Consider the following 12975-nt stretch of genomic DNA (forward strand, 5'->3'; position numbering starts at 1 on the left):
TTTTTTGTTCCTTCTTCGATGCTGGCAAATTTAACCCAGTACCATGTATAAGAATGCACTGTACCACTAAACTACATGGCAAGAATTTTTGTTTGTTTATTTATTTGTGTTAAAAGTAACAAATAAACCTCTTTTTGCAAAAGAAAATTTTTGACATGCACCAGGAGAAGAAAATATTGACTTTACAGGTAACACTAATTTGTAGTGAGAAATATCATATTGTAATTTTTAAAACAATGACAGATACAATCTAGAGATCAGGAACAAACTAGTGACAACTTCAGTTCTAACCATGACAAAATATCATTTGATTGAAGCATAGTCATTTATAGTGGGGCTTGAGATACCTGGGAGAAGAAATAGATATAATCCATGTTCAAAAATTCATATCAGTAGAATCTTAGTTCAAAAGTTCACAATTCCATTGCAAGAGTGAAGTAAATATCTAAAGAAGAACCATTCTTGAAATAACCCAAATAATTCTGGAAATTTTTACTTTACCATGTCCCCAGTTTTTTATATTCCTCTCTCTTTTAATGCAGTGATAATAAATAAAACACTTGAAAGAAGAAATGGCCCCACAAAGTTGTCTCAGAAAAGTAACATAGAAATGAATTTGATGGAAAGCATCCAACCAATTGGCTTTCCTTAAATGAAGAAGACTTACAAAATAATAGTATATATAGGCGGGCTGGGATTGTGGCTCAGCAGTAAGAGTGCTCACCTAGCATGGGCGGGACCCGGGTTCAATCCTCAGCACCACATAAAAATAAAGGCATTGTGTTGTGTCCATCTACACCTAAAAAAAATATATTAAAAAAATAGTATATATAGGCAAGACAAGAGTCCAGTGTCTCTATTTGGTATGGGTAAATACACCAGGATAGATTCACTTTGGATCTAAACATGAGACTTGAGTCTAAGAATAAGCCCAAAGAGTTACATTGCATGATGAGAAAAGATATTACATTAGAAATCTATCTCAGACTGTGGAAAGAAAGATGAAGAGAAGGAAAGAATATAAGAAAGGTGAGTAGGAAGAACAATAAGTAGAAAAAAAATCCTAAAATGGGGACAGGAATCAGAGTATTCCAAGTGGTTCTATTCAGCTTGTTATCCTCTTCAAGGTTCTCTTCAGAGCAAGTTTGACATCCTTGTTCCTGAGACCATAAATGAGGAAGTCCAACATGGGAAGCCCAAAAGTGCAAAACACTGAAAAAAACTTCCGTGATTCCAAGATGGCAGGCCAGAGGTAGGCAGCATTCTGTGTTGCTCTGTAACCCAGATCTCACATAGTCAGAATACTGCATCTCAGAGAGTGTAAGAAGACACCTATACAGCTGATTTCTGCAGAAATCACCAGCACTGTGACCCCCTGCAGGGATCAGAGCCTCAGTGGTTGAGTAGGACTCCGGACTCCTGATCCCTAAACCCAATACCCACAGTTCCAGCCCATGCATGGCTTGCAAGCGTTTTAGCAGAATCACCTATTGGAATCTCTGCAGAATTCTACACTGAGCTCTGCTTCCACACAGGTCACTTGACTACTATCTACCCACAGCACAACTCCATCACCTGGCTCTCCCACCTCACCAGACACCCTGGTGCTGGAAGCAGACCGCCACCTTCTTGTATAAACTTTCTTGACATATTTGGTGGGAGCAGCTCTCAGATCGAATCACCATCTGTCCAGGTACCAGGTATCCAACTCCCCCCCCATCCCCAGTGGGTGATAACTCAGCACAGTGACCACCCAACACAAAAACAGCTCTTATTTGGGCAGGTGTGCAGTGCGACCAGGGAGACGCCCAACTGGTGTGAACCTTGGTGTAAGAGGTCCTGCAGTGGGGAACTGCTAAGTGAGAGGGAGATGGGACTAAAGTTTGGAGCCTAACAGAGAGACCAGGAACTGGGAAATCTCCAGGAGAGAGAGAGAGAGAGAGAGAGAGAGAGAGAGAGAGAGAGAGAGAATACCAGGTGCACAAGTCAGACAAGCGGTCCCAAAAAGACACCCATGAAGTGCAATCTCTCTGCAGGGACTAGCAGGTGGCACTCTATGCTTCCAGATGCCCTACACCAGGATCAGTCTTTCCACCCTGGTTACCTACACCATCCTAAGGGCAGAGTTACCAGCTTAAAACAGACAACCCCACCTATTGGGTGAGAAGAGAAACAAAAAAGATATGGGTCTCTAAAACTAGCAACAATCCTGATTTCTTTTTTCAAGTTTTTTTTTCTCTTTCTCTTCTCCCGCTCTATCCTCTGGCCCTCACTTCCCCAACATATGTGAAACCAAGAACTTTGCATGAAATAGGATTTTGAGGACTGAGCCATCTGAATAATATAATATAAAGATGTTCTATATGCCCTTTCCCCCCTCTTCTTTCTTCTTTCATCTTTCTTTCCCCCTCCAAATTTTACTATTTTAACATCCTGTATTTTTCTTCTACATGTGTGTGTTTGTTTTATGTACTCTAATGTCTTCCCATGTATTTGTCTACCCTAAATTACTTCCTGTCTATTCTCTTGCTACTAATCCTCTTCATTAGATTTCTCTTTCACACTACCTAAGATATATTAACTCTATATCCTCACATCCTTCCTCCAATGTCCTATGCCCCACTCCCAGTTTATTGTCCACTGTCAGAAACTGTATACCATTTTAAAACACTACTGATTATATTTTAGATAATAATTAAATACAACCTCTCTGTACATTGAGACTAAACTATAATGTCTTAATAACAACAAATTGTTCATAGATGATATATTGTTGATATTGGGATCAGTTAACATTATCCTTCCCCACAAAGGAGGGATCTTGGAACCCTACAAGGGCACTACAAACCTATAGGGTAAAAACAATAAAACTCTAGACTCAAAGAGCTGGAAAGAAAGACAAATGAGCAACATGAAAAGACAAGGGAAGAAAGTACCACAAATAAATCAAGACACCACATCATAAGAATCATTGGCAGCCACAGCAGAAAAAAATGACAGAGAAAGAGTACAGGGTATACATGGTTAAAATGTTCTGTGAACTCAAGGAAGATATAAGAGATCAAATACAAGCAGTGAAAGATCACTTAGACAATGAGCTACATAAACAAATCCAGAAAGCAAAATATGACCTCAACAGGGAAATAGAGGTTCTAAAAGAAAAAAGAGAGAGAAATCCTTGAAATGAAAGAAACGATAAACCAAACTAAAGTCTCAAATGAAAGCATCACCAACAGAGTAACCACTTGGAAGATAGGACATCAGACAATGAAGATAAAATATATCATCTTGAAAAGAACATAGACAGCACAGTGAAAATGATAAGAAACCATGAGCAGAACATTCAAGAAATATGGGATAGCATAAAAAGACCAAATTTAATAATTACTGGGATAGAGGAAGGCATAGAGGTACAAACCAAAGGAATAAGCAATCTATTCAATGAAACAATATCATAAAACTTTCCAGACATGAAGAATAAAAATGGAAATCCAAATCCAAGAAGCCTACAGGATGCCGAATATACAAAATCACAACAGACCCACACCAAGGCACATTATAATGAAAATGCCCAGCATACAGAATAAGGAGAGAATATTAAAAGCCACAAGAGAAAGGAATCAGATCACACATAGGGGTAAACCAATTAGGATAATGGCAGATTTTTCAACAGAGACCCTGAAAGCTAGAATATCCTTAAACAACATATTTCAAGCTCTGAAAGATAATGGGTGCCAACCAAGAATCTTGTATCCAGCAAAACTAAGCTTCAGATTTGAAGACAAAATAAAAATCTTCCATGATAAACAAAAGTTAAAAGAAATTATAGCTAGAAAACCAGCACTACAAAACATACTTGGCAAAATATTTCATAAAGAGGAAATAAAAAGCAATAATGAAAACCCAGAAGAGGGAGGTAGTACACTAAAGAAAAAACTAATCAAAGAGGAAAACCAAGTCATGTTAAATAACAAACAACAACAAAATATGGCTGGAAATACAAACCATGTCTCAATAGTAACCCTAAATGTTAATGGCTTAAACTCACCAATCAAAATTCACAGGCTAGCAGATTGGATTAAAAAGAATCCAACAATATACTTCCTACAGGAGACTCATCTGATAGGAAAATACATACACAGACTGAAGGTGTAAGGTTGGGAAAATATCATACCTCTCACATGGACTAAAGAAGCAAGCAGGGGTCTCCATACTCATATCAAATAAAGTAGACTTCAAGCCAAAGTTAATCAAAAGGGATAAAGATGGACATTACATACTGCCCAAGAGAACCATACACCAGCAAGACATAACAATCATAAATATATGTGCCGCAAAAAAATGGTTGCAGCTATGTTCATCAAACAAATTCTTCTCAAGTTCAAAGTCAAATTGACCACAACACAATAATCATGGGTGACTTTAACACACCTCTCTCACCACTGGATAGATCTTCCAGACAAAACTTGAATAAAGAAACTATAGAGCTCAATAACACAATTAATAGCTTAGACTTAACTGACATATATAGAATATTTCAACCTGCATCAAGTAGATACACTTTCTTCTCAGAAGCATATGGATGGATTCTTCTCTAAAATAGACCATACACTATGCCACAAAGCAACTTTAAGCAAATACAAAAAAGTGGGAGATACTACCATTCATTTTATCAGACCATAATGGAATGAAATTGGAAATCAATGACAAAATAAAAAATAAAAATTTCGGTATCACATGGAGACTGAACAATATGCTACTGAATGAACAGTGGGTTACAGAAGACATAAAGGGGGGAATTTAAAAATTCTTAGAGGTAAATGAGAACACAGACACAACATATCAAAATCTCTGGGACACGATGAAAGCAGTACTAAGAGTAAAATTCATTGCATGGAGTTCATTCCTTAAAAGAAGAAAAAGTCAACAAATAAATGACCTCACACAACATCTCAAAGCCCTAGAAAAAGAAGAAGAAATCAGCAGCTAAAGCAGTAGAAGGCAAGAAATAATTAAAATTAGAGCAGAAATCAATGAAATTGAAACAAACAAACAAAAAACATTGAAAAATTTGATAAAATTAAAAGTTGGTTCTTTGAAAAAATAAATAAAATTGACAGACACTAAAGTATGCTAACAAAGAGAAGGAGAGAGAGCACTCAAATTACCAACATGTGTGATGAAAAAGGCAATATCACAACAGACCCTACAGAAATACACAGGATAATTAGAAATTATTTGAAAACTTATATTCCAATAAAATAGAAGACATTGAAGGCATCAACAAATTTCTTAAGTCATATGATCTGCCCAGGTTGAGTCAGGAAGTTATACACAACTTAAACAGACCAAAACCAAGTGAGGAAATAGAAGAAGCCATCAAAAGATTACCGACCAAGAAAAGCCCAAGACTGGATGGATACACAGCTGAATTATACAAGACCTTTAAAGATAATTAATACCAATACTCTTCAATTTATTTCGGGAAATAGAAAAAGAGGCAGCACTTCCAAACTCATTCTATGGGCCAATATCACCCCAATTCCAAAACCAGAAAAACACACTTCAAAGAAAGAAAACTTCAGACCAATATCTCTAAAGAACATAGATACAAAAATTCTCAATAAAATTCTAGCAAATTGAATACAAAAACCTATTGAAAAGATTGTGTACCATCATCAAGTGGGATTCATTCCAGGAATGCAAGGTTGGTTCAACATATGGAAATCAATAAATGTAATTCATAACATCAATAGACTTAAAGATAAGAATGATATGACCATCTCAATAGACACAGAAGAAGCATTTGACAAAATACAGCACACCTTTATGTTCAAAATACTAGAAAAACTAAGGACAACAGGAACATATCTCAACATTGTAAAGGCTATCTACGCTAAGCCTCAGGCCAACAAACAGAGAAAACCGAAGGCATTCGCTCTAAAATCTGGAACAAGACAGGGATGCCCTCTCTCACCACTTCTATTTAACATAGTTCTTGAAACACTTGCCAGAGCAATTAGACAGACAAAACAAATTAAAGGGATATGTATAAGAAAAGAAGAACTTAAATTAGCTCTAATTTCTCATGATATGATTTTATACCTAGAAGACCCCCCCAAAAAAAACTCCACCAGAAAACTTCTAGAACTAGTAAATGAATTCACAAAGTGTCAGGATATAAAATCAACACCCATAAATCATTTCTGAATATCAGTGACAAATCCTCTGAGAAGGAAATGAGGAAAACTACCCCATACACAATATCCTCAAAAATATAAGATACTTGGGAATCAACTTAACAAAAGAGGTGAAGGATCTATAAAATGAAAACTACAGAACCCTAAAGAAAGAAATCAAAGAAGGTCTTAGGAGATGGAAGGATCTACCTTGCTCTTGGATAGGCAGAATTAATATTATCAAAATGACCATACTACCAAAAGCACTATACAGATTTAATGCAATTCTAATGAAAATCCCAATGGCATTACTCATAGAAATAAAAAAAAGCAATCATGAAATTCATCTGGAAAAATAAGAGACCCAGAAGAACTAAAGCAATCCTAATCAGGAAGAGTGAAGCAGGTGGTATTGCTATACCAGACCTCAAACTATACTACAGAGCAATAGTAACAAAAACAGCATGGTATTAGCACCAAAACAGTCCGGTAGACCAATGGTACAGAATAGAGGACACAGAGACTAACCCACAAAATTACAATTATCTTATATTAGACAAATGTGCCAAAAACATGCAATGGAGAAAAGATAGTATCTTCAACAAATGGTGCTGGGAAATCCATATGCAACAAAATGAAATCTAACCCCTATCTCTCACCATGCACAACACTCAACTCAAAATGCATCAAGGACCTAGAAATTAAACCAGATACTCTGTGTCTTATAGAAGAAAAAGTAGGCCCTAATCTTCATCATGTGGGATTATGCTGCAACTTCCTTAATAAGACTCCTATATCGCAAGAATTAAAACCAAGTATCAATAAATGGGATGGAATAAAACTCAAAGATTTCTTCTCATCAAAAGAAACAATCTGTGAGGTGAACAGACAGCCTACATCCTGGGAGCAAATTTTTGTCCCTCACACATCAGATAGAGCAAAACTAATCTCTAGAGCAAAACTAATCTCTAGGGCATATAAAGAACTCAAAAAACTAAGCACCAAAAAAAAAAAAAAAAAAACCAAACAAACAAATAACCCAATCAACAAATGAACCAAGGACCTGAATAGACACTTCTCAGAAGAGGATATACAATCAATCAAACAAATATATGAAAAAATGCTCATCATCTCTAGCAATCAGAGATATGCAAATCAAAACCACTCTAAGATGTCATCTCACTCCAGTCAGAATGGCAGCTAGTATGAAGACAAACAACAATAAGTGTCGGCAAGGATGTGGGGGAAAAGGTACATTCATACACTGCTGATGGGACTGCAAACTGGTGCAGCCAATTTAGAAAGCAGTATGGAGATTCCTTGGACAACTAGGTATGGAACCACCATTTGACCCAGCTCTTCCTCTCCTCGGACTATACCCAAAAGACTTAAAAACAGCATACTACAGGGACACAGCCATATCAATGTTTATAGCAGCACAATTCATAATAGCTAAACTGTGGAGTCAACCTAGATGTCCTTCAGTGGATGAATGGATAAAAAAAATGTGGCATATATACACAATGGAATTTTACTCAGCATTAAAAAAGAACAAGATCATGGCATTTTCAGGAAAATGGATGGCTTTGGACAAGATAATGCTAAGTGAAGTTAGCCAATCCCACAAAAACAAATGCCAAATGTTTTATCTTATATAAGGAGGTTGACTCATAGTAGGGTAGGGAGGGAGAGTATGGGAGTAATAGATGAATTCTAGATAGGAAAGAGGGGTGGGAGGGAAAGGGAGGGGACAGGGGATTAGCAAAAGTGGTGGAATATGATGGACATCATTATACAAAGTATATGTATGAAGACTTGAACTGAGTGTCAACATACTTTATATAAAAACAGAGATATGAAAAATTGTGGTATATATGTGTATAAAGAATTGGAATACAATAAAAACAAAAACAAAGTACATGTATCAAGGCAGAAATTGGTGTGAACATACTTTATATAAAGAGATATGAAAAATTGTGCCCTATATGTGTAATAAGAATTGTAATACATTCCACTGCTGTTATGTATTTTTTAAATGAATTAGTTAATTAAAAAATAAAAGGGATACTATGTATCATAGAATGACTAAAATGTTGGATTTAAGCACAGACTGATTTAAGGATGTACTCCTATTCTTTAATCTCTTTGCTACAACTTCTCTTTTAACATCATATGTTAAACACATGGTGTAATGTTTCTTAATGCAATCTCAGAGTTTTGCAGAAATATACAAGTTCTGTATGGTTCTGTAGGGCTGAGGGGGAAATTGACAAATGAGACCACACCCTAATCTGCCTAGGGATTTGGAATTCCTAGTGGAAATTAACAAATTGTGTAGAACTTTGATTCTCAAAAGACCCAACTTTAGGTCTCCTAAACAGGTGGTAAATGCAGGCTCAGTAATTTCTACCTCCAGGGGCTCATCCAAGTTGGGATGAAGTCATAAAACACAGCATAATTTTCTGTGCTTTTAATGATCTTTCCTGGAACCATGGGGATTCTCAAGTGAGTGAGGTGAAGTTTTGGAGGCTGGTATGAGATGGTTGTTTTCCTTTCTGCAAAGGAAGAGTAGCTACAGCAGAAATGCTCAAATGGAATATTCCCCAGAGCAGCTCTTCTAGCATGTCAGAGAAAGATCTGAGGTGATTGTTACTCCCTCTTTCATCATCAGAAACTTGTCCTCTTACAACACTGAGGAGGAAGCCCTTGAAGTCCACCATCAGCGAGACCTCCAGTGCATCAGGTAGGCCCTGAACCATCTTTGTCATGATAATTTTCCTTCAAAGTCAAAGCTCTAAAAATCATGGATCGTGGAGAAAACCACCTTTTTATTTCTCTTTTTAACCTTGATCCTTACAGAAGAAAGAATAGGGAAGAAATGATGTTCAGAGACACTGGGAAGTCAGCTAGCACTCATCCTTGATGAGACATACATGAAGGGTGGAGGAAGAAGGCAGGATATGGCAACTCCTCAAGTAGCAACACAGGAAGTCATACACATTGTAGGCCTTGCTGCATGTCTGTAGACAACCTTCAGCCTGGAACCCAACAGCTTCTGCTTGCCTTCTGGGGTCAAAGATTTGAGGTCCATTTCAACATCGCCTTCCACTCTGGCTTCTAAGGATCTCACTTAAGAAGCAATGGCTATGGAAAATGACTCCTCAGTGGCAGAGTTTTTCCTTACGGGATTAACAAACCAACCTGAGCTGCAGCTGCCCCTGTTCTTCCTGTTCTTGGTGAACTGTACAGTCACTGTGGTGGGAAACATGAGCTTAATTGTTCTAATTTTCCTGAATTTGCACCTTCACACCCCCATGTACTTTTTCCTCTTTAACTTGTCCTTCATTGATTTCTGTTATTCATTTGTCTGTACCCCTAAAATGCTCCTATGCTTTGTTTCAGAGAGGAACATCATCTCCTTTGCAGGATGCATGACTCAGCTATTTTTCCTCTGCTTTTTTGTGAACTCCGAGTGCTATGTGCTGACAGCCATGGCCTATGATCGCTATGTGGCCATCTGTGAGCCTCTGCTGTACAGGGTGGTCATGTCCCCTAGGGTCTGTTCTCTGCTGATGTTGGGTTCTTACTTGATGGGGTTTGCTGGTGCCATGGCCCACACAGGGTGCATGATCAGGCTCAGCTTCTGTGACTCCAATGTCATCAATCATTACATGTGTGACATTCTTCCCCTCCTTCAACTGTCCTGCAGCAGCACCCACGTCAATGAGCTTGTGAGTTCTGTTGTTGTGGGGACAGTTGTCATTGTATCCAGCCTCATTATCGTAATCTCTTATGCTTTGATTCTTTACAATATCCTTCATATGTCCTCAGCTAAGGGTTGGTCCAAAGCCATGAGCACCTGTGGTTCTCACATAGTAACTGTTGGCCTGTTCTATGGATTTGGGCTGCTCACTCATGTTAAAACATCATCTCCAGGATCTGTGACCCAGGAGAAATTCTTCTCAGTGTTTTGCAATTTTGGGGTTCCCATGCTTAATCCCCTCATTTATAGCCTCAGGAACAAGAATGTCAAACTTGCTCTGAAGAGAACTTTGAAGAGAATCACAAATTGAACTCTCCAGCCTTGTTCCCTGTTCCCATTGCTGGGTCTTTTTCTGTAATTCCCACTCTTAATCTTAATCCTTCCATTCTACCTCCTCATCTCCCTTATCTTTTATTCTACAGTTTGAGCTGTATTTTCACTGTAATTTTTTGTTTTTGCTCTATGCAATGTGACTATGTGGACTTATTCTTGGAGTTGAGACTTGTTTTTAGTCCCAAGAAGACACCAGATTTGTCTTTATTCCCTGTACCACATGGAGGCACTGGACTGAAGTCTTTTCTATCTGTATATAACACTATCTAGTATGTTTTTGTATATCTTATCTATCCAAAGATTCTGGTGAGTTGAATGATTTTTAATAAGTTTATTTCTTTCATCTTTTCCTGAGACAATATTGTAGATCTATTTTGTGTTCCAATGTTTTATTGAATAACAAATGTCTTAAAAAAGAAGGATCATAAGTTGTAGACATGTAAAGAGAAAATTCCAAAAGTTATTCAGGCTATTTAAGGAATAATTCTCTTCTATATATTTAGGCTCACATCTATAGTGGAAATGTGTACTTCTGAAAATGGAAATCGACTTAGGGTCTATTCTTGTTAGTATTTGAGGATGGATGATTCCAACCCTCTTTCCAGGTTTCTTAGATCTCACCAATATTGACAATGCATTGGTCAACTGATATTTTGTCAGACATGGACCTGAAATTTTCACCAGTTTGCATCTAATCTATATTTTCATCATTGTTTTAAAATTTTTATAATGATATTTCTCTCTACAGATGATAGCATCATCATGATGTTAAACTAATTTTCCTGTTACATAAGAAGGAGTTCGATTTTCTGTTTTAAAAACAAACAAACAAACAAAACTGATTACTTAATTTAGTAGTAGAGGGATGCTTGTGTATGATCTGGAATCTGGTCCCTTGCATCCCCCAACAAAAAAGGAAAAACAACAAATAAATCCCTCATATATGGGTTTTTGTCTCTACTCTATTAAACATAAGTCTCCTCATCGGATTCTAAGGATTATAAAATCTTTATGTGACTTGTTCAGAGCCAGAAACTAACTATACAGAGCTCCGTTTTTATCCCATTATGCATCCTGAGAAGAAATGGAAAGAAAGAATTTTAAAAGAACAGACAGAACTTCTAGAAAGTTATTCAGAATGAGCCCAGAATTGTGTATTATATAGGAACAAAACTCTGAGCCAAGATGCCAGCAGCCCAGAGTTCTTATGCAAGGCTTTGATGCCGTTGTAGAAAAATCCACATTTGTTGTGGAAGTCTCATTTTAAAGAGGTCACATTTCATTAGCACTACATGTACCTCTTTATTGGTTTATAATAAACCTACATAATACTAGAATTTATTTTGACCTGACTATGAATGCATTTACTATATTTTGCTTCAATTAAGTCCCCAGTACTTACACTTACCCTCTTCCTCTTCCCTTTACTGATATTTCTATTTATTTACATTAAAAAATTAGTACCCATAATGGTGAGAGCCACTGTAGTATATTCATATATGTATGTAGTCAAGTTAGGTCAGATTCTTTCCACGGTTTTTCACTTATCCTGTCCCTCACCCTCCAGCTTAATCCCCTTCTTCTACTCCCCTGATCCTTCTTTCAATTTAATGGAATCTCCCCACCCCATTTATTTTCTCTTTCTCTCTTTTCCACTACAGTTTTAGACTACTTCCTGTATATCAGCGAAAATATTTGTAATTGGAGACTCTAATGTTAAGTGTAATAAGTCAGATTCAGAAATTCAAGAATTCATTTTTTCACTGATTTGCAGAAGTAGTATATGCACTTTTCAAATCTACTAGATAGTACAGGATTGTTTGAAGACAAAGTGGATTATTAATATAAAAATAATAGAAAACTATGATCTACAAAATGTTCTTATTGTGTCGGTGGCATAGAAATGTTCTTGCACAAAAATGTTGTCTGATGTTCATTATTACCCTGAATTGTTTCAGGGCAGGTGCCCTTCAGTGGAAAGATCCAAGTCACAGGACACCACTCCAGCATCACTGTAGTTTTCATATTTATATAAAGATAATGATGTTTGAAAAGTTCTAAAACATTGATTTATATGAGTAGTTTCAGAAGAAAATAATGCCAGTTATGAATTAAATTTATTTTTTATTATAATACATTTAAAATTTACTTCCTCTAGCATAGTCTGAATGCTTCCTATCAACTTCCACTTTTCTGTTTGTGCTCACTATAGGTATGTTTAGACAGAGTTCTTAAAACTGTTTTCAAAATTTCTCTGAAGCACATATTTGAATAAAGATACAGAAGACAGAGGATGATATGTAAAACATCCACGTCTATGAATCTTAAGTACTCAACAAAAAATGTAAAATACAAGTCACAGGGATAGCACAAAACTTGTGGTCTTTGTTAATATTGCATTGTTGTCAACAGCACATTCTGATAGAGAATGAAGCATCCAATATTGTGGCTGAGTTTTATAAAGTCTACAGGGTTATTGTATTGGCTGAATTACTGGCATTCATTGCAAATTTAATTGATTTAATTTATAAATCAAATACACATTTAATGATATTTCTTGAATATACTTAAACATTTTAATCAAAGAATTTTAATTAATTTATTTAAAATTACTTAAATTTGAGTGCAGAATGTTTAAAAGTCATATAGGTAAATGAGAAGCAAAAATAATTTTAAAGCATTTAAATATATTTGACACTT

The 12975-nt window shown here is 36.4% G+C and overlaps 1 protein-coding gene and 1 pseudogene across 1 annotated transcript; one reads left to right on the forward strand and one right to left on the reverse strand.

The window, feature by feature from the left end:
- Nucleotides 1-1105: 1105 nt before the first annotated feature.
- LOC107153529 overlaps nt 1106-12975 on the reverse strand; it is a 45871-nt pseudogene continuing 34001 nt past the window's right edge.
- LOC107153568 (olfactory receptor 143-like) lies at nt 9320-10252 on the forward strand. The gene has a single exon (XM_015499109.1). It carries the CDS (start codon nt 9320-9322, stop codon nt 10250-10252), a length of 933 nt encoding a protein of 310 aa, XP_015354595.1.

Source organism: Marmota marmota, unplaced genomic scaffold (genome assembly GCF_001458135.2).
Source record: "Marmota marmota marmota unplaced genomic scaffold, marMar, whole genome shotgun sequence".
Classification (NCBI taxonomy): domain Eukaryota; kingdom Metazoa; phylum Chordata; class Mammalia; order Rodentia; family Sciuridae; genus Marmota; species Marmota marmota.